Below are 24124 nucleotides of genomic sequence, written 5' to 3' on the forward strand. Positions count from 1 at the left end.
TGTATGCTGCAGCATAGGTGATACTTGGTGGGAATTTGATAGCTTTAAATACTCGTATTAGAAAAGAAAATTAATGAACTAAGTATCCTATTAAAGAAATTAAAATAGAGAATAAACCTAAACATAGCCTTTTTTTCCCTAAAAATATATCTAGAATACTGACTATATTCTTATTGCTATTTCAAAGATATTTATTATAAAGAAAGCAACTGAATTAGGTAGTTGAACTATATTAGTTGATTTTTTCTGAGTCCTTTTGTTCTCAACATGCCATAAAGAATTCTCATTTGTATTAATGAGAATTAATACAAATGAGAATTTCATTAATTTGTGTTAATGATAATTTCTACCTGAAGGATGGCTTAGGAATTTAACTTCTAAATGGACTTACATGAAAAGCTTATAATCTTTGGTCATATTTTAAAGTATGACTTTAACAACTTCTTGCAAAGGAGATGTGTTTTTTCAGTTCAGAAGTTTTGCGACAGGGGTGGATTGGGTAGGCAATAAACCTTTTCTTCCATCAAAACCTAACACAAAAGTCCAGTATTTATACAGTAGATCAAGTGGAGCTATTTGAGCTGTAATCCTGCGTTCTGCTTGCTTGAACCTGTTTCTTTCTATGGCCCAAGATACCTCCTGTGAAACTTGGATCCTAGGGCACTAGTGTCGAGAACCATTAATATAACATACCTGTGATGCTATATTATCGTTTATATTTCATGTTTTACATACTTTACATGCTCTCAGCTGTATTGAACTTTATTTTTAGCTTCTGAAGCAGTTGGCACATTTGAGATATTTTTTTACTGGGCTAACTGTTACACTAAATCTTTTTATTTCTAAAGGTACATGCCTTGGCTAAGCTTTCTTTACATATTGTTTTTATTTAGATTGGATCGCTGCTTTTCCATTGATGACTCAGATGGTATGTCACAGGACTTTGGTCCACAAGCATTCCAGCTCTTATCTGCCGTGACCATCTTAGGCGAAAAGTTTGGAATTGGGGTTCCAATTCTATTTCTCCGAGGATCTGTAAGTATGTCTGTGAGTCACCTTCAGAGTTCTTCTTTTACTCCTATTACACTTTTCTTCAGAGGTTTGCTGTTTTACAATTATAGCTTTGACTTTAGTTATCAGAACTCAGAGAGTCATATTAAGTTCCATTTAAGCACTGCATTCATTACCTTTGACAAAACCTGTGTGTATCATTAAGGCAATGCTTCCAGGCTGTCTGTTTCAGTTTATTACATTGCAGTTAGATGAATCCCTAGACTGGTCTTTTATAGGATAATTAAGAAAAGTTTACTTTCATTGTGTCAAGGGACAGGTAGAACAAATTTGTATCTTGGTGCCCTGTGAAGTAGTAAATTTTTTGAGCAAAATTTAAGTTTCAGTGATTATTTGTAAATGTCTAAGTTCAATAATAATATTTGGTAGTATATTTTTTCTTTCCTTCTATTTTATTTCTAATCAGAAGTATTTAAAATTCTAAGAAAGTTCTTTTTCTTCATGAATGAATAGTTAATTCTGTTACTTTTTTTTTTTTTTTTTTGAGTGATTAGTGTGCCAGCATTATGCTAACAGTTGCAGGTACAAATATCAGTAGGTCATGACCCTTATAGCCAAAGAGCTTTTTCTGTAGTCCTTTTGTTTATATGATTTTATTCTTGATTTAGAAGTCTGTAAAGTTAAGTAGTATATATTGACGTTAGTTGAATAAACCAAAAATGGGAGATAGAATCCTTTGCAACTACATATATTTATTAAAAATATACTAAAAGTGGAGATTAAAATTCTCACTTTGTAGAATTTTTTTTTAAGTTTTGTTTTCTTTCTTTCTTTATCTATTTTACTTATTTATTTTTGGCTGTGTTGGGTCTTTGTTGCTGTGTGTGGGCTTTTCTCTAGTTGCGGTGAGCGGGGGCTACTCTTTGTTGCGGTGTGCAGGTTTCTCATTGCGGTGGTTTCTCTTGTTGCGGAGCACGGGCTCCAGGTGCCCTGGCTTCAGTAGCTGTGGCTCGCGGGCTCTAGATGCAGGCTCAGCGGCTTAGTTGCTCCACAGCAACTAATGTGGGATCCTCCCGGACCAGGACTTGAACCCGGTCCCCTGTATTGGCAGGCGGATTCTTAACCACTGCGCCACCAAGGAAGCCCTGGATGTAGAATTTTAAAAATAATTTAGGTCAGCATTCATTTCTTAACTTCTCAAATACTTTGTGTAAATATTTACTTTCTGAGTTTTTGTTTTGTTTTGAAAGGGACTTATTAAGTTAGCCAGTTGTGAAATACTAATGAAATGCTAAAAATATGTTAACTTCAGGTACTGATGTTTTTAGATTATGGAGTTTAAAATTTTGTTCTTAAATCTCAAGTTTGGTTAGAAATTTAACGGTAGAAGTGTTGCCTAAGGAACTTGGTTTAGCTGATATGAGTGCTATTTTTTTTTAAAAAAGAATTTAAGTTGCAAGGGATAGATTTAATGTAATTGAGATCTATGAAAATTTCTTGTCTCTGTCATCTTTAAAACCTGTGTATCCCAGCTGAATGTATAATTTATAAAAATTATCCTTGTTTTAATTTGGTGTAATCCAGCAGTATCCAGTATCAACAGATAAGTGGAAGTGGGCTCCTAGACAAACTTGAACTGGTCACAAGACGGATCAGATTTCACCTATTATTTGAAAACCAAGTCAGACTGCTTATACCAACAGTCTCTTCTGGGAGTCTGCAAATTAAGAAGTTTATTCTTTGTGAAATTTTATATTACCCTTGCTAGATAAAGGTGTAAAACTTTTTTAAAAAGCCACTTAACGGGCTTCCCTGGTGGCGCAGTGGTTGAGAGTCCGCCTGCCGGTGCAGGGGACACAGGTTTGTGCCCCGGTCGGGGAAGATCGCACATGCTGCGGAGAAGCCTGTGAGCCATGGCCGCTGAGCCTGCACGTTCGGAGCCTGTGCTCCGCAGCGGGAGAGGCCACAACAGTGAGCGGCCCGCGTACTGCAAAAAAAAAAAAAAAAAAAAAAAGCCACTTAACGAAAATTTGTAGACATTAAATACAGTGAAAATAAGGCAAGTTTTTTTCCCCCAATTTCAGAGATCTTGGTATCTACTGGGATATCATTTTTTAAATTATAATTGTATTTCCTTTGAGAATTTAGTGAATCGTCTACCTTAACTAATTTAGGAAAAATTAATATCTTTACAGATAATTTTCATTTGTAAGATGATTAAGTATCTTAAACTTGAAACTCTTGGAGTTCATTTAAAGAGATAATATTTGTACATATGAAACAAATATTTCAGCAGCACATGATTCTCCTCTCTTACATAGGATGTTTAAAAATAGTATAAAAATAGTATAAATGATTATTCAGGCCATTCAGGTGTTTGTGAATGGAGTTTAAAATTTTGTTTTTAAAGCATAAGTTTTGCTGGAAATTAAATAGTAGAAATATTGCCTAAGGAACTTTGTTTTAGGGGTCTAAATAGCTCACCACATAGAAATCTTTTTTTATTTTTTTGCAGTACGCGGGCCTCTCACTGTTGTGGCCTCTCCCGGGATCTTCCCGGACCGGGGCATGAACCCGTGTCCCCTGCATCGGCAGGCGAACTCTCAACCACTGCGCCACCAGGGAAGCCCCACATAAAAATCTTTAAACACCTTTGTGAATTAAGTATTAAGATATGCAGTTATCTTAATTTTACAGATTAGAAAACAGACACAGTCATTAATTTGCATAATCAGGAGATTAAGTGAAACCTCTTTCCTGATCATGTTATCAAAGTGCTCCAGAATTAGAGAACACTTTTGATAAAAGATGCTTTGACTATAGGCAGCCATTGGGAAACTGTTGTTAGTTTTAATTACCCTTTATAATTTTCAAACTTTCTAACAGGAGAGGGTTATCTGTTTAATTTTTCGGACAAGCTATTTCATCAGGTTGAAATATATTCCTAGAGATAATTATTGTAACTTTATATTTTGGCTTTATTGTTCACATAGAATAACAGTCTCAGAAATGACCTTTTTAAGCCCTGAAGCGGCAGCTGTGAACTTCCTTGGCCTGTAGGAACTGGGAAAGAGGCAAAAGAAAAAAAAAATTAGTTAAAATGTAGACAGAAACTATGGACTTATTTTGTACTTTAAGAACACAGGAATCTAAAACTTCTTAAGAGTTTATAACTACTTTTTTCTGCTAGTTATTAAACTTTTTTTTTTTTTTTTTTTTGCGCTGCGCTGCATGGCATGCGGGATCTTAGTTCCCCAACCAGGGATCAAACCCGTGCCCCTTGCAGTGGAAGCATGGACTCCTGACCACTGGACTGCCAGGGAATTCCCAAAACATCTATTTTTGTGTGAGCTACTGTACTCTGTTTTGTGGGGAATTCAAAGTGGAATTAGATGAGACATCATCTAATATGGAAGGTGTGTTACTTGAGAATAAATAAGTATATCGCAGCATAAAAAGAGATCGGGGACATATGAATAGATATAAAGTATTATTTAAGTTCTGAAGAGAGAGTGCTTGTTAATGGCTGTGAAACTAGAGAAGTCTTTGTTATGGTATCACTGGCGCTTTTCTGTTCTGTGGATGATAAGAGTAGATTTGGGCATTGAGAGCCAACCCGAGGGAAGAAGGTGGAGAGGAATGTGGCATTCCCAGCTGAAAGAACTACCACAACAAGCAATCGTCATTTTTAAAGAAGCTAATTTAGAGAAGTGGCAAGTTTGTTTGTTTTCTCTATCAGATAATGGTGCGGAAGATTTGGCTTTTATTAGAAAGTGATCTTTTGGGACTTGTGCTCTGGCCAGTTGGCCCCCTTTATTCTAACACACATCGATCTGTTCATAGGTTTCCAAATTCCCTGATGAATCCGTTTGGTACCCTAATTTTTCCAGCCTGCTTTTTAAAGGAGAAGAGTGGGTTGATAACTTCCATTTTTGAGACTTTGTCCCATAGAAGTAGAGACTCTTAGAGCAAAAAGATTATTTAACTCTACCACCTTATTATACAGTGGTTAATACTAAGTCCCAGAAAGTTAAATGACCTGTGTCATGTCAGGTCATTACTTTGTGCCAGAAGCAGGATGAGCGACAGCTTTCCTAACTAACGTTCTGTTGCTGTGTCTGTTTTATTATGCTGTTCACATGCAGTTTTAAATTTGTATTTTTAGGTTGAATGATCTAGAGATACTAGAATGAAGATTTATGATTGGTAAGGGATATGTGCATGTATAATTGTGCACTCCTTGAAATCAGTGCCCAAATCCCTATATCCGCTATGGCAGCTTCCTCATCCTTAGCAGTTTTACTTCGTCAGTGGGTTAACCTGGAAAATTAAGTTAACTAGAACATATAAGTAATTAATGGAAGATGCCTCGCTCAGAGTAAGAAATTGTTAGACATCTGTGGTTTTTTTTTTTTTTTTTAAGACATTTGTTGTTGAAAATCCTTATTCTGTTTTTTCAGAAATGTTACTTGGGTAAATTTGGATTTCTCGTTGAAAAGGGAATAAGATTTCTTTAAAACAAAATGATCTGTGTCGAAGAGCAGAAATATTTCGTTTTATGTATGGTGATTGCCATGGAAACATGACAGTGTAAATTTATTCACACAGTACACAGTATTCACAATGATTATTGATCATGAGGGGAAGGGACAGTTACCCCTACCAATTAGAAGAACATCTCATTTCTTCATATCAGCAAATGTGTTCATTCACTTCAAGTTGTTTTCTGCTTACGAAAGGGAAGGCTAGAGGAATAATTTCTAGTGTCCAGATTGCTAATAAGTACTAGTTAGGCAACTTAATATCTTTGGTGTTATTAGTTTGCAATAGATTCTCCTACTATAAAGGTAAGCCCCCAGCAGGTGTAGAATGCCATTACAAATGTTCTGGGAAAACTGACTTAATACTGAGTCAGGGCTTTTGCTTTTATGTTAAGGAAGGCAGGCTAAGTTAAAGGATAAGAAGTATTATTATACTTGTATAGCAGCTGAGGAAATAGAAACACAGGTAAGTTAAGTAACTGACTTGCCCAAAATTCAAAAGCTAGTAAGTACTGGAGCTGTGACTTGAACCCAGGTGGTCTAGTTGCACTAACTACAATCAGTATATATGTATATGTATGTATATTGGTGTCTGTGTGTCTGTGTGTATATATATCCCTGGTGTAGTGGTCTGGAGGACTGTGTCCTAGTCTTACCTCTGTGACCTTAGGCTACCACTTAACATCTTTGAGCCTCTGATTGTATCTGAGTAAAAATGACTAGATAGATCAATGAGCTCCAATGTTCCTTCCAGATCTGAAATTCTGTGATGTTTGATTTTAAACATTCTACACAAATCAAACCAAAGTCAGTTAGTATAGGTAGTAGAGGTTGTTGTGGAAAAAGGTGCTACGTTGTACGTGGGTGTTTCTGTTTCTCTGAATCTTGTTCTAGTACAATTTTTGTAAATATAATCACCATGATACTAAAGCTTTATTACTTAGCTATTTTAATACAAAATTCAATTTCAATTTCAATTTTTAGAATGCACGTTACAGACCCTGTTAATTAAACCTATAAGAAGCCTGTGTTTTAAAAAAGCTCAGTGTATCTGGGCACTGATGTGTCTCTGATGGGAACTTTCCTAATCTAATCTAATTTCAGCCTAGATTTCTTTATGTGAGGGATCAGTCTTTTTAGGTTATTTCACTTGTATTCACATTTTTAACATTCCAAAATGATAAACTTGTAACCGTAACGTTTTCATCAGTTGAACAAAACCAATACATTTGTAATATAGTGAGGCTTCTAGTGCTTGAGTTATGTCTGCTGGAACTCATTCTGTATATTCTTTCCATTTTGATCCCTGGATTTGAATATGCACTGATAGTTAAACCATCATTAGAGTGTAGATGAAATATAAAAATGTTGAGTGACAGGATGTACCTATTTCTCAAATTTTAGATTGCATTTCATATTGAAAATTTTAGAATACAGGAACTTCTTGACATACTCAAGGAGTGAATGTTTTTGAAACATGAATATAACCTAAAATACAGTATTTGTTATGAAGCACATGATCAGTCTAGCGAATTTAAACAGAAAGGTATTTATTACTGGGTGTTAAGTGGCTTAGAGTATTGTTGATAAGATTATACTGCAAAATAATCTTCCATGGAAGCAATTGCCTCTTCTGTGGTTAAGAAGTTATCTGTCAGTGCCTGACCCCAAACTATGCTGAATAGGGAGCTGTAACAATCAGGAAGGTTCTACTTCTGCTTGATCTGGGAGCTGCCTTCTATAATCTGTATCAACAAAATGAATGTCTCCTGTTACTTAGGAAGCTAGAAGCTGTATGCTAGGTTCTTTGCTAACACTTTCTCATAAAAAGCAAACCCCTCCACAGTCATGCATACCTGCAAATACAGCAAAGTAGACCCCTTTGCCTCACTTCCTGCGTGTAGATGTCATGCAAAAATACCTTTGTTTAGTGGAACTTAAATCACATCCAGAAGCCTAGTTGAAAGAAAGTTTGAGAAATAGTGTTTGCAACTTCCCAGATTCTGTGGTAGAAGTCACAGTGGAGGAAGGGCAGAATGACCCTCGAATTACAATCTGCTGTATTCACCGCAAATACATTAGATAGAAGCAATTCTCCAGAGAGCCCTATGTTTATATAGTACCATACACATTTAAAAGTAGTATTTAGATGTGTAGGATGGATGAAGGAGGTAATCAGGGACTTCCCTGGTAACACAGTGGTTAAGAATCTGCCTGCCAATGCAGGGGACATGGGTTCGAGCCCTGGTCTGGGAAGATCCCACATGCCTCAGAGCAGCTAAGCCCGTGCGCCACAACTACCGAGCCTACGCTCTAGAGACCACGAGCCACAACTACTGAGCCCGCGTGCCACAGCTACTGAAGCCCGTGTGCCTAGAGCCTGTGCTCCACAACAAGAGAAGCCACCGCAATGAGAAGCCCGTGCACCGCAACGAAGAGCAGCCCCCGCTCGCCGCAACTAGTGAAAGCCTGTGGGCAGCAACGAAGACCCAATGCATCCAAAAATAAATAAATAAATAAAATTTTATAAAAGGGGTAATCAGAGGGCCAAGTGAATAGAAAAAGTTCTCTGTGGAGAGTGAAGGTGGAGGGAGTCATTTCCATTAGAGGACAAGAGAATTGCATATGATGGGCTAGCTTCCCCAATATTTCTAGACCTTGATGGCTGTGAAGAGTCTCCGATCGGAATCCTCTGGTCACTTAGGGAAGAATATCTCAAAAGCATCAACTGTCTAGCATGCACCTGCTTTTTCTGATGTATCTCAGTGAAGCAGCTAAATCAGAAATGATTAAGTAAACTTTGCTGAAACATCACGGACAAAAAGCACAGTAATGACAACAACGCAGTGGAAACCTGAGTCTTGGCACGGCACTCACTGGTTACCAGCTATGGGTCACACTGCCTTTAACACCCATGCTTCAAGTCTTGAGCTGTAGATTTATGATCACCGTTTTCAAACAATGTGAGTATGTTAATAAAAGGTCTAAATAGCAAAGGTTAAATATTCCAAGTATATCCAAACCTATGCATTGGGAAATGCATGTGATTTATATATGAAATTTCCTGCCATTATTGAAAACAGAAAAGGAACACTATTTTGAGTGTATTTATTTGTGACTTAAGTAATCAGAGCAAGCAGGAGGGGTATAAAAATTCCGTAGGTTTTTAAAGCTGAAATTTAGTGTTAAAGCCAAAGAATCAGTAGACGATTTTGTGTTTTACATCTCCTGTTTAATTAAATAAACATTTTAAGAAATTGATTTTATGCCTAATTTCAGAATTCCCAGCGTCTTGAAGATAAATATCGCAGTCACAATTTCTTTGGCACTGGCAAGGATCACACACAGAATTGGTGGAAGGTTTTTTCCCATCAGCTCATAACTGAGGGATTCTTGGTAGAAGTTCCTGGGCAAAGCAAATTTGTAAAGATTTGCATCCTTACAGAAAAGGTAAACAATGTAGAAGTCTGCCTGTTTGATTGAATTTTCTCACTGTGCATTAAACGATTCTTCTTGTGTTCAATAGGGTAGAAATTGGCTTGCTAAAGCCAAAACAGAATCTCCTCAGAGCCTTATCCTTCAAGCTAATGAAGAATTGTGTCCAAAGGAGTTTTTTCTACCAAGGTTCATTTTTCAGTTTTTTTTTAACTTCTGGGTTTTCTGTTATTTAAATGATTCATTTTGTACCAATTTACAGGTACCACACAAAGTAAAATGAGTAAAGATAATCATTTTTGCATACCTCTTTGAGTCAATTTGGTGTGGGAGTCAGTAGGGAGGATGATAAATCATAGAACACTGTCTTGGTGAATAGGAAGTAGATGACTATAGTACTTAGAAAGCTGCTCCTGTTGATTAAAGAAGTGTATAGCACAGGGAACTATATTCAGTATCTTGTAATAAACTATACTGGAAAAGAATCAGGAAAAAAAAGAATATAGATACGTATATGTATAACCAAGTAACTTTGCTGTACACCTGAAACTAATACAATATTGTACATCGACTATGCTTCAATTAAAATAAATAAATAAATAAAATAAAGAAGCAACATTGAGGTAAATGTTGAAGAATCTATATACCATATTTCCTTCTTATGTATAGAGGACAGGGAGGGAATACACATGTTGCCTACTTTTTAGTACCTTTACATGTTATCGATCATTTTTCAATTTTTTTTTAAATTGAAATATAATTGACATTTAACATTGTGTAAGTTTGAAGTGTACAAGTGTTGGTTTGATACATTTATATATTGCATTGTGATTATGGCAATAGTGTTAGATAACACTTTTATCACATCACTTGAATAGCACTTCTTTTTTGTGTAGAGAACAAATAAGATCTAGTCTCTGAGCAACTTTGAAGTTTATAATACAGTATTATTGACTATAACCATTATGTTGTACTTTAGATTATCAGTTTTACTTTTAAACTTAAAAAACTTTAAAGAGTTTTAAATCTAGACTTTGAAGAGCTTAAGCTCTTTGGAGGGGAAAAATCAATTTAAAAAAGCATCAGTTCTAAAAGAGTAATATAACCTTATCTGCCTTTCTAAGAGTGGAGGTGTGATGATTCATGTATTAGAAAATTACATTTTAACATTTGAGATAATTTAATTTTATTATTTTTCAGTTCTAAAGCTGTATCTTCCGGCACTGAGCAACATTCCTCTAATCAAGTACCAATTGAATTAACTTCAGAGGTTTGTTTTTATTAAAGAGATGGTTCTTATTATTTCATTCTTTATTGATGCAACTCCTGTTTAAAATTTTTCTGTTTTATTTCCACTCAAAGAGGAAAATGCCATCTATAACAAGATATAAAATGTGGAAAGAGAAATGATATGAACAGAATAAAATATGCAATATATGATTTCTGGGGTTAATAGAACAGAAGTATCTGAGAAAGTAATGTTTATTTTTTTTCTTTTAAGCCTCTTTTATAACTAATTTGGCTTGGATATTATAACACTTCTTATAATATCTTTTTTTGGATATTATAATACTTTTAGTTGATGGAAAAATAAGCCTGATTCCTAAATGTTCTCATTACAATTACATAGACACATACACATACACACCTTTTCTTGCTTTGTTTTGGATCTTAGGTAATTACAGATTAAATACTTATCCACAGGCTGACTTCCACTAATGAGGATACTAGGGTGATGGGGTGATGGATAAATGTGCTGAATTAAATTTTCTGGTGAACTTTCTCTGCTTTATTAAAGTATACACAATGTAATTGAATCATTTTTGTGACTTTGGCTCTTGCTATGTCTCTAAGAATTCTTTTGATCATATATTCTCTATAGATTTGGGAGGAATGGGATATTACATTGCATTTCTAACTGCCTTTAGAGCCCTAGAAGTTGATAATTCATGAGCTTATTTTCAGATGATTTATTTGATGAGTTGGTTAGTAAAAGGAAAAATCATTGTAATATTTTATATCTTATTTTCTTCATTTTAAAAAGTTTTTTGAAACTTCTCTCTTTTTTCTTTTTGAATGGACCTTTATATGTTTAAAAGCAGCCCAGCTTGTATAAGATGTATTCTTACAAAGCACGTGATAAAATTTCTTCTGGGAGTAACATTCCTGAAAAAAGGTACAGAATTCACATTTTTATTTTCTATGCTCACTTTATTTGCACTTTTTCTCATTCTTTCCTAGAGAGAAAGGTCTGTCAGATGTTGGGCTATTTCATTGGCAGAAGGAAGTTAAAACATAAGCCTCTAGTATTATAATTATTAAAGCAGACTTATAAAATGATAGTTTTAATATTAATTTAATAGCTGACACTTCTGGACATTATTATTTGCCAGACTCTGTGCTAAATGCTAAGCATTTTATAAGTAATATCTCATTTAATTCTTACAGTAACCTATGAGTTAGCTACTATTATTTATCCCCATTTTACAGTTGAAGAGACTAAAGGTTAAGAAGTTAACTAACTTGTTAGGAGCATCCATCTAACAAGAGAGCTGACTTTCAGAACAATATTTGTCAACCTCTAGCATCTAAACACTATTATTATATAATATTTGTATGAAATATATATCTTCCCACTCCATTTAAAAAAAAAGATCTTATGGGAACATAAAATGGTAGATATTGGGGTTGGTAGAGAATAAAGGTAATGCATCTATTGTGCTTTCAAGCTTAATGACTTTCTGACTTAAAAGTGTAGAGAATGTACAGAATTACAGAAGGTCTGAAAATGGAGAACTTAAAGAACTTGTTAGGACATATGCACAGATTAAGTGGACTACACTTACATACATAGCAGGTGAAAGAAAATGGTTTGTTCTTTAACAGTTTGCTCACTTAGATAGGTAATACTACTTTGGATCTGATAGAAACATTTACCATAATACCAGTCTTCCACCCCAAATAATTTCTTTTTGTTTGGATATATATACTGTGTTTAATGTAAACAAAAGGTTTAAGGAGTGTGCAAAACAATATACCTGTTCAATATGCTGAAGCATTTCTTCATTTAAACATTCCCTGTGGCATCTTCTTTGTGCCATGTACTATTCTAGGTACTGGAATAATAGAGACATAGCCACTGGCCCTCCCAGAGTTTATATTCTAGTGGGATATACACGTAAGGGAACAGAAAATTACAATCCAGGGTGTAACACTTTGGAAACACTTTGGAAGTGACACTTGAGGCTTAAGTAGCAGTTGGGTGAAGTGAAGGGATGTTTTCTAAGCAGAGGAATGGTCCACGTACTAAAACCTGAAAGCAAGAGAGGGTATGACATGATTGAGGGGTTCAGCAGTTTGCTAGCAATTCCCTGATAGAGGGAAGCAAGGGAGTGGGAAAATTTAAGACTGGAGAGTTGAACAGGGTCTCAAATATCCAGTTCCTTTCAAGCACTCGATTTGATCATAAAAGCAGTTGGGCACTAAGGAAAGGTTTTAGGCAGAACAGTGACATGATCAAATTTATGGTTGAGAACAGGGGTTGACAAACATGAAGGATCAGATAGGAAATAATTTAGGCTTTGAGGGCCATGTGGTCTCCGTCTCAACTACACAGCTTTGCCGTTGTGGCCTTAAAGCAGCCATGGATGATATGTAAATGAATGAGTATGGCTGTGTTCCAATAAAACTTTATTTAGGGACACTGAAATTTGATTTTCATATAATTTTCATATAATTTTCACATGCCATAAAATGTTTTCCTCTTGATTTTTTTAACTATTAAAAAATGTAGAAGAAGCCATTCTTAACTACAAGCCTTACCAGAACAGACAGATTTGGCCTGTGCATCCGTAGCATGCCGACCCGTGGTAGATGACCCTGTCTGTGGAGGGAATGGACTGCAGGGGGATCATAGTTGTAGAGACACAAATAGGGAGGCTGTTGTTGTGTTGTTTGCAAGAGGCTATGGTAGATTAGTCAAGGGAAGTGGCAGTGGGTGGGGAGAGAGAGATTTGTAAGATATTTAGGAGATGGAATTGCTAGGACTCGGTGATTGAAAAGATAGGCAGGTTAAGGAAGATGGAGAACTTGACTGTGAAGCTTGGGTTTTTGTCTTTGATGGTGGGTGAGTGCTGCCATTTCCTTCACTGGGCTATGTAAGAGGAAGACAGGTTTGAAGGGCTGCATGTTTAGGGGATGAGGTTAAATTAGTTTAGTGATAGACATACTAAGTTTGAGACAACTGTCGAGTGGTCCAGAAGTTAATTTTAATATATGGGCTTAGTGTACAGAAGTGAAAAGGATGCTTACATATCCATAACTATTACTTTAAATTTCATTTGAATTTTCATCAAAATAATACATGTGAATGTTTTTAAAAGTCAGTTGAGACTTAAAGGCATATAACAAAGCACACCAGTTCACACCCTTCTCAAACCCATTTTGTTGTGTTCTATAGAAGCAGTCACCCTCAGATCTTCTGACCAGTTTCTATGGTATTGGCCTCCACATTTCTTTTTTTAAAAACACCTTTTTGGGACTTCCCTGGCAGTCCAGTGGTTAAGACTCTGCGCTTCCAATGCAGCAGGCGTGGGTTCGATCCCTGGTCTGGGGGAGCTAAGATCCCACCTGCTGTGCAGTGCGGCCAAAAAAACAAACACCTTTTCAGCATATATTTTATTAATATTTATTGTACATTTCTCCTTGAAAGGCTGAAAAAAAGTGGAGAAAAGGCTAAGAAAGAGGGCTATTGTTGACAATACCTCATCTTTCCTTTTTTTAAAAATTGAAGTATAGTTGATTTACAATATAGTTTCAGGTGATTCAGTATTCTTACAGATTATACTCCGTTAAAAGTTATTACAAGATAATGGCTGCAATTCCTTGTACTATAAAATACACCCTTGTTGCTTATATATTTTATATATAGTAGTTTGTATCTTTCAATCCCATACCCCTAATTAGCCCCTCCCCTCTTCCCTCTTCCCTTTGGTGCAAAACCTGTGAGTTTTGCATATACAGTCATTTGTATTATTTTTTAGATTCCACATACAAGTGATATCATACAGTATTTGCCTTTCTCTTCCTGACTTATTTCACTACGCATAATATTCTCTAGGTCCATCCATGTTGTTGTAAATAGCAGAATTTCATTCTTTTTTATGGCTGAGTAATATTCCATTGTATGTATCTACACCATATCTTTTTTATCCATTTGTCTGTTGATGGGCATTTGGGTTGCTTCCGTATCTTGACTGTTGTAAATAGTGAACATTGAGGTGCATGTATCTTTTTGTATTAGTGTTTTTGTTTTTTCTGGCTGTGTACCTAGGAGTGGATTGCTGGATCGTATGGTAGCTCTATTTTTAGTGTTTTGAGGAACCTCCATACTGTTGTCCATGGTGGTTGCCTCAATTTACATTCCCACCAACAGTGTAGGAGGGTTCCCTTTTCTCCACACCCTCTCCAGCATTTGTTATTTGTAGACTCTTTGATGGTAGCCATTCTGACAGGTATGAGGTTGCCTCCGTATTTCTAAGTGACATGCTTAGATTACTATTTTTTTGACTTACCAGTTTTAGAAATTTTCTGTTGATATCCTATAATGGTAAATTAGGGCTTGTCTCCCGTATCCCCTTCCCTTCATTTCTTCTCCATCAATGTCACCCCCGCCTTCCTTAGAACAAAATTATATTTCAGTTTTTGGTCAAATTAATAATTTGTTTTTACATTATTGTATCTACTCAAATATTATATAACACTAAGGCAATCTGTGTTATTATGGTCACCACTCTTAATTTTCCTTGATGTTAATAATTCTCTTTTTTATTTTCTTTACTTGTTTAGTGTTCCAATTACTAATTTTTTTTTATAGTAGGTCCTCGTTGGTTATCTTTTTAAAATATAGCAGTGTGTACATGTCAGTCCCAAATTCTGAATCTACCCCTCTCCCCAACCCTTCCTCCCTGGTAACCATAAATTCATTCTCTAAGTCTGTGAGTCTGTTTCTGTTTTGTAAACAAGTTCATTTGTATCACTTTTTTTTTTTTTAGATTCCACTTATAAGCGATATCATAATGCTATTGGTCTTTCTCTGTCTGACTTACTTCACTTAGTGTGAAAATTTCCAGGTCCATCCATGTTGCTGCAAATGGCATTATTTCGTTGTTTTTAATGGCTGAGTAAGCTATTATTAATTTTTATTTTCTCCTATTTTCAATCTGTTTTTATTTGTTTACTCTCTTGGAGAGTTCCTTGACTTTATGTCCCCTCCCATCTGTTGACATTTTAATTTTAGATATCAAATTTTTAATTTCTAAGAACTATTTGTTCTTATTCTCTTTCTTTAATCATGTATAGCAGTCTTTTCTTGATTCATGGTTACAAGATTTCCACTTATCTTTTCAATGATATTCATTATATATTTTGGGGTTTGTTTAAAGATTTTCATGATTTTTCTATCATAATTTATTCCAGACTTACTGAGATTCCTTTTTATTAAAATAAATTTATTTATTCTTATTTATTTTTGGCTGCATTGGGTCTTCATTGCTGCACATGGGCTTTCTCTAGTTGCGGCGAGCGGGGGCTACCCTTCATTGCGGTGCATGGGCTTCTCATTGCGGTGGCTTCTCTTGTTGCAGAGCACGGGCTCTAGGCGAGCGGGCTTCAGTAGTTGTGGCACGTGGGCTCAGTAGTTGTGGCTCACGGGCTCTAGAGCACAGGCTCAGTAGTTGTGGCGCAGGGGCTTAGTTGCTTCGCAGCATGTGGGATCTTCCCGAACCAGGGCTCGAACCCGTGTCCCCTGCATTGGCAGGCAGATTCTTAACCACTGCACCACCAGGAAGTCCCTTATTATATATTTTGTACTTTTCTTCTGTGCACTTGTAATAGCATTCATAGGCAAAACATTTTCTAGCAAACATTTTCCACATACTTTTCTGCTTCAGGGATATGTTACACAGAATTTTGCCAGTATATATGATAATAAAATTTTTTGTGAAATAATTTAACATACCAATTTGCAAATAGTCCATTAGTATAAAGATTTCCATAAATACTAAGATAAAGGTAAATATCTTATTATTTAAAACAAATTTATAGTTGTCTTGAGTCACCTGCTATGACTAATTCTTTGAACTGGAGTTTTCTTTCCTCATGTTCAAATCTCTTTATTCTAGTGATAAAATCTGATAATTGTAAAAATGAAGTCTTACTTTACACTATAAATTTTTAATTCTTGAAACAGGGAAATTTATAAACATTTCTTAAATATCAAACATGTTCTTCTCTTTCCCCCCCAAAAGCAGAAATTTATTTAAATTTGACACCTTTTACATAGGCTATTCTATACAATTTCATTTTTGTAACTTTTCCTCTTTATAATTAATTTATCCGTGAAGTTGCCTCTTGTAAAACCTGGTTTTCTATCTAGTTTGCTGTCTTGCGCCTTTCATACCATGTTAATTACTAATTGGGTGTTTTAAATTCTTCTTTCGAGGCGTCAAAGGCAAAATTACTCCTTTTGGCTTATTTTTTTTTAGTTTGATTCTGAAGAAAAATGTGAATAATTTGATTAATTCCATGCTAATGTTCTTCAACAGCCAAAAAATAGTGCTATCACGAGAAGAATTATAGATTGTATCATTCTTGGTTAGAAAAAATTTTACTTTGGTATAGATAAGGAGTATTTTCTTTCAAAGTATTTGATTGAGGAGGAGGAGGCAACTGCTGTTCTTAATTGCACCAATTTTGTGATTGACTCAAATCATAGTTTTAACTTTACCTCTATAATGAATGTATTTGATACAAAATGTTTAAAATCTAGGCTGTCATTTAAGTAATAGTTGCCTTACTGGTATTGTGACAAATAAATGTTAATATTGATTTGGAAAGATATTCTCATTCTGGGGGCAAAATAAAAAGTGAACTTGGAGAAAGAAAAGCTTTTATTATTTCTTTTCTTTTAAATGTTTTAGCATCATGGTGCCATCACCAGGAAAATATTACAAGTCCTCAGAACCTGTTATTTCAGCCAAAGAGCAGGAGACTCAGGTATGGCTTTTGTAAAACGGCAGTTCGTTTTTGAGAAGATAGTTATGAGTCTATGCATGCTTAAAATTCTCTTGCCAGTATTTAAAAAATTGTTCTTTAGCTAAGAGTCTAAGATACAGTTCATTTTTCATCCTAAGGGGGAAATGTAATATCTGAAGCTCTAAAAATAAAGGGCTGGATTTTTCTAAGTACATTTAAACAAATGTTGTTTCTTTGCTTTTCGTTCAGACTACATTATATGGCAAATTGGTGGAAGCTAGGCAGAAACATGCCAATAAAATGAATTTTCCTCCAGCTATTCTGGCAACAAATAAGATACTGGTGGATATGGCCCAAATGAGGTAAACTATTTGCATATTTCTAACTTATTTTCTTCTAACATAATAGATTTGTAAAATACATCATTTAGCGATAATATGACTATGGCTCCAGCAGTCACATCCAAGAGGTGGTTCCTAAATCTCCCATGTTGCTGCCAATGGTCTGTTTCTTCACTGAGCTTTAGTCCCACATGAAACCAACTGTTTTCAGCAATCAGATCCAGTGTATATAAAATCTAACTCACTACCCACCAAACCTCCGTACATGCATTTCATGCAAATGCCAAAACTCTTCCTTCTGAATTCCTTATTTTTGTTAGTCATACTATCATGTTCCTAGTCACGCCTGTTTAATACCTCTGATGTTACTGTTACTCTTCTAACATGTATTCCCATCTTTCTCTTATTATATAGTTTTTAGACTTTTTCATTTCAGTGTTTCTTCTGTGTCTGTCTATGCTTTTCTTTTTTTAGTGACACCATGGTAGTTCAGACCATTATCCTTTTACTGTTGCAAAAGCCTCTAACTAGTTACTCTTTCTTTCTTCAGCCTCTCTCTCTCTCTGATATATGAATATGATATATGAATACCAAATACCTCTGATATATGAATACCAAATTAATCTTTATCATGTTGTACTTCTGCTTAACTAGTTTCCCACTGTCTTAACTTATTTAGCCCACAATTCAAGGCCTTCCATTTATGGACTTAAACCTTCTTTTCCATCTGAGTCACAGAATTTTAATGCTTAATCTTACCTAGACGGTTTACCATTTGTTTGTCTCCTTTTCAACTTCGATATACTTATTTACAATGTTGCTTCTGACTTGTAGTTTCCTTGATTTCCCAAAACTCCTATTAGGAAATCCTTTAAGATCTGGCTTTATTGTTATTTGCTCCATGAAGCCTTCCATGTTCTTATCAGCAAAGTGATTCCTCTGTGGAATTCATAAAGGACTTTTAAATGTAAATTTAAAAGATGATTCTATGGCACTTATTACATAATGCTTTATTTTTTTGTTATTATTGGTATTCATGTATATGTGTCTTCTAGATTTTAAACTCTGTGATGAAGATGTTATATTCCTCATCTTTTTGTGTTTTCCAAAGTACCTAGCACAATGCCTAATAATCACTAGGTGGTCAATAAATATTTCGAAGAAATTATTTCCAAAGAATTGTTGCTTGGTGATTGTACTCATCTTGTATACTTCCTTTTCAAAAATTGTTTCTGTTGCTAAATTTCATTCAAGAGATGTTACTTTAGAGAAGAATTTTCTAATAATGTTACATAGTGCATATACCTTATAATAATTATTTCATTAAAAATAAATATCCAAAGACCACATTTTAATATTCAGTGAAGATATTTAAAGGAAAAGGAGTAATCATTAGATTGGCAGATTTTTAGAAAGAAGACATCAGACATTCTCTTCATATTGGATACAATAAGAACTATTAAAAGCCTGAAGTAGTTAGTTAGCTAGTTTATTGTTACAGGTAAAAACTTTGTAAATAATGAAAGATTTTCTTCTGAGTTTCTTAGCCTCTTAGTTGTCCTCTAAGAATCATAAAACACAATTACTTGTTTTATACACTGTTTTTGGTTGCTGGAAAAAAATCCATGTTTATTGAGTGTCAGTATTGAAGCTAAATATCTATTAGCTGTGTTGCTGGAGTGGTAACGTTTCAGTGGTTTCTTGACTTTAATTTTTTTAACGACAGACCTACTACAGTTGAAAATGTGAAAAGGATCGATGGTGTTTCTGAAGGCAAAGCCAGAATGTTGGCCCCTCTGTTGGAAGTCATCAAACATTTCTGTCAAATAAATAGTCTTCAGGTAAAATACTATGGTTTGCAGGAGCTCTGAGAGAATAAACTTTTTTTGACAATTACAAAACACCCTTCAAAAGCAGCATTTTTCATTTCTATGCTGGACACTTAGAAAATGAATCAGATAGTTTCTGTAGTAAATCAGTTATAAAAACATGTTAATTACCTATTTTTCTAAATTGAAGTATAGTTGACTTACAATATTATATTAGTTTCAGATGTACAACATAGTGATTCAATATTTTTATATATTATACTCTAAAGTTATTATAAAATATTGGCTATATGCCCTGTGCTGTACATTACATCCTTGTAACTTATTTGTTTTATACCCAGTAGTTTGTACCTCTTAACTCCCTTCCCCTATCTTGCCCCTTCCTCCACCTCTCTCCCCACTGATAACCACTAGTTACCTAATTTTTAAGATGATTCTGAAGTAATAGTTGTCAAACCTGCTTATGTCGGTTTATTTTGTTGAGAGGTTTCGTTTTTAAATCTGAATAAGTACTGTATTTTAGACTAAGAAATTATTTTACTTTCAAATGTAGATAGAAATTAAAGCTTCATTCATTCATTCACTATTCACTTCTGGGGGATTAGGGGACTAATTTAGAGGCAGAGTGGTCCACATTATAGTTCATTTTTAGTCCCTCTTATTGGCTTAAAGGGAAGACTAGGAATTTCTAGTTTTACAACCATGTTTGTAATTACAAATATTTTATTCAAAACTTATTCCCTCTAGCCTTATTTTACCTTTTAAAATCAATATGTAAAAAATAAAAAAAACTTTTTGAGCTCCTCATAAAAAGGGAATTTGGAGCTGTTCCTTAGAGGTTTTATTTATGTTATTTTTTTCGCTAATAGCTAATGATCATGTTGATATTCTATCAATCATTATATTGATATTATTTTTGATCATTTGTGCTACATTTAAAATTTTGTAGACAGACCTCTTTTCAAGTACAAAACCACAAGAAGAACAGAAGAAAAGTCTGGTGGTGAAAAATAAAGCAAGCTCACTTTCACAGTCTGCAGCCATCACATATTCTTTATTCCAAGAAAAGAAAATGTGTTTGGTAAGTGTTACTTTCAAGTTAGAGGGAATTTTTAAGTTTATCTAAACGTGTTTTATCAGCTTTTCAATATCAAAGTTGAGACTTGGGATACATTTCTTCTAATCCTAGAATATTTTATGTGGTTTCATTTTATAATTAATTTTAGAACAGAATGTCATTTGCTTTTTCTGCTAAGCCCTTTTCTGTTAATTAAGTAAAAACAGCAAGTATAGTTTGACCATGATTATCTTATAGAGGTTGTATCAGAGGTACTGATAAACGCATTTATAGCTTAGGGATATTGGAGCAGCCATATTTTAAGACTCCATTTTTTTTAATGGGATTAATAGTTAAAAAACGATTACTGTATGTACTGATAAGAGATAATCTCCAAGATACATTGTTAAGTAAAAAAAGGAAGATGCATAGCACTGTGAAAAACATACATAAATGTGTATGTATATGTATTTGCATGCTTATATATTCACATATCCTTGGGTATGTATACAAAAGTGCATAGAATATCTCTGAAGGATGTCGAAGAAGCTAGAAATAAGTTAAAAAAAATAACAAACTTGCTTTTCACTCTATCTCCTCTAGTGTAATGTTCTGTTTTTTTTTTAACCATGTCTGCTTGATGCTCTTTGAAAAAAATCTGATTACTGTGAAAAATGGCCATGCTTAATGTTTCTTCATTGTTTTGGCATAAGTCCTTAAGGCTGTTGAGAGTTTTTAAATATACAAAATGAAGAGGATATCTTAGTGGAATAGGGACAGAATGAGGCTTCCAGCTAAGTTTCACTAATTTGCATTCCTGTCCTCTCTGATGTTAAATTGGTTTAGATTAGGCTGTATGGTCCAGGGCCTGCTTTTCCTGTTCTGTGTCTCCATCCACTAGGCTGTGTTACACACTTTCTATTCTGGTTAATATCCAATATAAATAAGAATAAACAGTCCATAGCTTATTGTAGTCACTTAATATATGTTCTACTTACATAGCCAAACTCCTTAATTAAAAGTACAAAAGCCATTACACAAAGAACCAAATAATTCCATTGAACTATTTTTGAAACATATTACATGATAAATAGGAATTTTAAGTTCATTCTCTTATTTAAACAGTAACTTACATGTACATGTAAAACATGCTTGTATAAACACAATTTGACCAAATATGTATGGTATAACTGTATATAATTACTAAGAAAATATGGAATAGCCTCCAAATTTTTAAAATAAATTGTATTCTCATACTTAGCCAGGATATGAAGTTTCATGTATTATATTACATATTCATGGTTAAAAATGTGAGGAGTGGTATATCTTCATTTGTGTCTTTTGCTATTATTTGGTTGTATATTATTGTGAAATATTGTGGTGTAATTATCTGTACATCCTAGGAGTCTGAGGGGGTCTTGCCAGTTACCCACAAAATTAAACATGCCTAAGGACTAATTAATCAGGAGGAATAATACAATTAGGTAATACGATGCCTGGTATCAAATAACCCTGACATTATGCACACATGGTACACATCTTCTAGTAGAAAAAGTGTAGACATTTAGTGAAAGTAACTTAAAACCTTCCTTTGAAGGATGAAAATATTGCTTTAAATGCTCTATTTTGTGAAAATATCAGCATTCATACAAATACAGTCCAAATTCAGACTTTCAAGGTGTGTTATAAAAGAGTGTCATGAAATAATTTTGAGCTGAGTGACTAAACTTTCTGAATGTTTAAAAGAATGTTTTATCTAACAGACATCTTAAATGGATTTGGAGCTACATTTGTTTAAAAGCTACATAAATATGTAACAGTGTCCTTAATTTAGCACAATTCATGTTAAATTCAATGCTAGGCAAATGATGACAGCCACTTGTAAATTGTGGTTATTATTATTTTATGAATAGAGCCAATTTAAAGCACTTTTTAAACTCTTCTTGAGAACCTTTTCTAGAGTACATTTGGAGCCTTATGTTATTGCTAAGCATTTTATGATTTGTCTTCCTGGAAATTCATGTAACTGAAGTACCGTGTGTTATTTCAAGTATATACATTATTGGGTTTCAGTTTACTGTATTTTTAAAAGGTTGTGGCAGCTATTAGACTTACGTAGAATGACTACTCTCTGTCACTAATAGGTTTTTAAGGTGAATAATTACAGAGGGATGAGGATTGATTTCTTAGCTAAACCTGGGTGATTTTGCTTTATTCAATATAGTAAGTATAAAAAGTAGCAACTGTGGAGTTCTAGCATGTGAGTCATTTTAAAGAATTAGTTAAAATGAGAAATTTAAATGAAGGTTTAGTCCACTGTTTATTTCTCTGTGAACATTTACTACCTGAAGGTTTTGAACCTTGTATTTCTATACAGTACAGTGGAAACTTAAAAAAAACTCACTGGTTGTTTTGCTGCTATTTCTCTAGAAGAGTGTAGCTGAGAACAGGATTCTGCCTCTCGCAGCAGTTGGCATGCACTTGTCCCAAGCGGTGCAAGCTGGCTACCCACTCGATATGGAGCGAGCAGGTCTGACTCCAGAGATTCAGAAGATTATTGCTGATGTTATCCGAAACCCTCCCATCAACTCAGGTGATAACCATGACCTTGGTCTGCAGCCTTAATGACTTGAGTCATTGAACCCAGATGAAGTAAACAAGCAATCCACTAATATTTTTCCCTCTGATCGCATTAACCCTTTATGCTACTATGAAAACTTTACTTTTGTAATGCTTTTTATTGTTTTAGAAAAACAACCTTTCTTCCCATTACCACTCAGAGAGAAGTCTGAGTCTGAGAAATTCTGGCTTTTTTTTTCAGCTTCAGGTTACAACTTCCACACCCATCCCCCAAACAGTGCTCTTTCATCCTTTTCTAATTTCTACTTCATCACTTGAAAAAAACACATTCATTCCCCATAGCTCACTGACTTAGTTTTTTTCTGATTCCCTGTCACTGGTTTTACCTAAGTAGCCTTTCTCATCAGTACAGTCAATAGTGTCAGGCACTGTGGCATTGAAGGGATGGACTGAGTTCTCTTGGGCCCCTTGTAGCAGGGTTTTCTCCTGTCACTTTGCTACAGAACCTCAACTGTGCTCAAGGAGATCAAGCCCCTTTGTTTGCCTTGCAGAAAATTTAAAAATATGCCTATTTTAAAGTTATGATCCCTTTTTTACAAAAGTAAAGATGAGGTGGATTAGAAGGACTTTCACACCCTAATGTACAAATGTAAACTAGGTGTGTTATAATTCAGTAAATCTGATGTTTTTTTTGACTGTTGGGACAGAGCAGTGGACGTACAAAAAGCCTTATCTCCAAAGCTGCAGTGCAAATAGTTAAACTTATTACCTCAAATTCTTTCCCACTCAGAAACGAGTATACAGTTCTCCCCCCAGATTTAGAAGTAAGGGAAAACAGATCACAATTAATACTATACTTAACTGATCAGAACAAAGGTATTTAAGTCACCTTCGAAGGCAGCATTTGTTCTAGGCTTGAGCAAGACTTGACTGAAGGATACCTCCATCTCTCCTTCCATTGCTCAACCTTGGAGGCAAGGAGAGAGACAGAGGCAAGTTTGGGCAGTGGTCCTCTAAGTTAGTTCCAGGAAACCGAAGTTTCTCTTTTTACTGTACCATGTTAAAGTTGTACTGCCAACTATTTAAAGGAAAGAAATATGCAATTTCTAATCCTGGTCAATGAGACTTCCAAGTGTTTTCAGGGCCTGTTGATAGCTTATGTCAAGATCTTATTTGAGGGAGATACCTTAACAACTAATTCTGCTTCTGTATCACAGCTTTCTGGTTATGATTTGATTTCCCGTGTAGGTCTGTCTATAGGGAAAATATGCTCTAGTCTTGCTATTCTGGGTACTT

The 24124-nt window shown here is 34.7% G+C and overlaps 1 protein-coding gene across 6 annotated transcripts in view; it reads left to right on the forward strand.

Annotated features, from left to right (window-relative positions):
- The window catches only part of WRN (WRN RecQ like helicase), a 141753-nt gene that overhangs the window by 103947 nt on the left and 13682 nt on the right, over positions 1-24124 (forward strand). For 4 of the 6 annotated variants that reach the window (XM_060291488.1, XM_070044615.1, XM_060291487.2 and 1 more), the window contains 10 exons: positions 894-1047; positions 8832-9002; positions 9079-9176; positions 10188-10257; positions 11087-11163; positions 16967-17042; positions 17271-17383; positions 19089-19203; positions 20141-20272; positions 22679-22841. In XM_060291488.1, coding sequence (XP_060147471.1) covers positions 894-1047; positions 8832-9002; positions 9079-9176; positions 10188-10257; positions 11087-11163; positions 16967-17042; positions 17271-17383; positions 19089-19203; positions 20141-20272; positions 22679-22841 — 1169 coding nt within the window. The remainder of the gene's footprint in view (positions 1-893; positions 1048-8831; positions 9003-9078; positions 9177-10187; positions 10258-11086; positions 11164-16966; positions 17043-17270; positions 17384-19088; positions 19204-20140; positions 20273-22678; positions 22842-24124) is intronic. The other 2 variants (XM_060291486.2, XM_030832657.3) reach the window with 2 other exon arrangements.

The sequence above is a fragment of the Globicephala melas genome, chromosome 21 (genome assembly GCF_963455315.2).
Source record: "Globicephala melas chromosome 21, mGloMel1.2, whole genome shotgun sequence".
NCBI classification, from domain to species: domain Eukaryota; kingdom Metazoa; phylum Chordata; class Mammalia; order Artiodactyla; family Delphinidae; genus Globicephala; species Globicephala melas.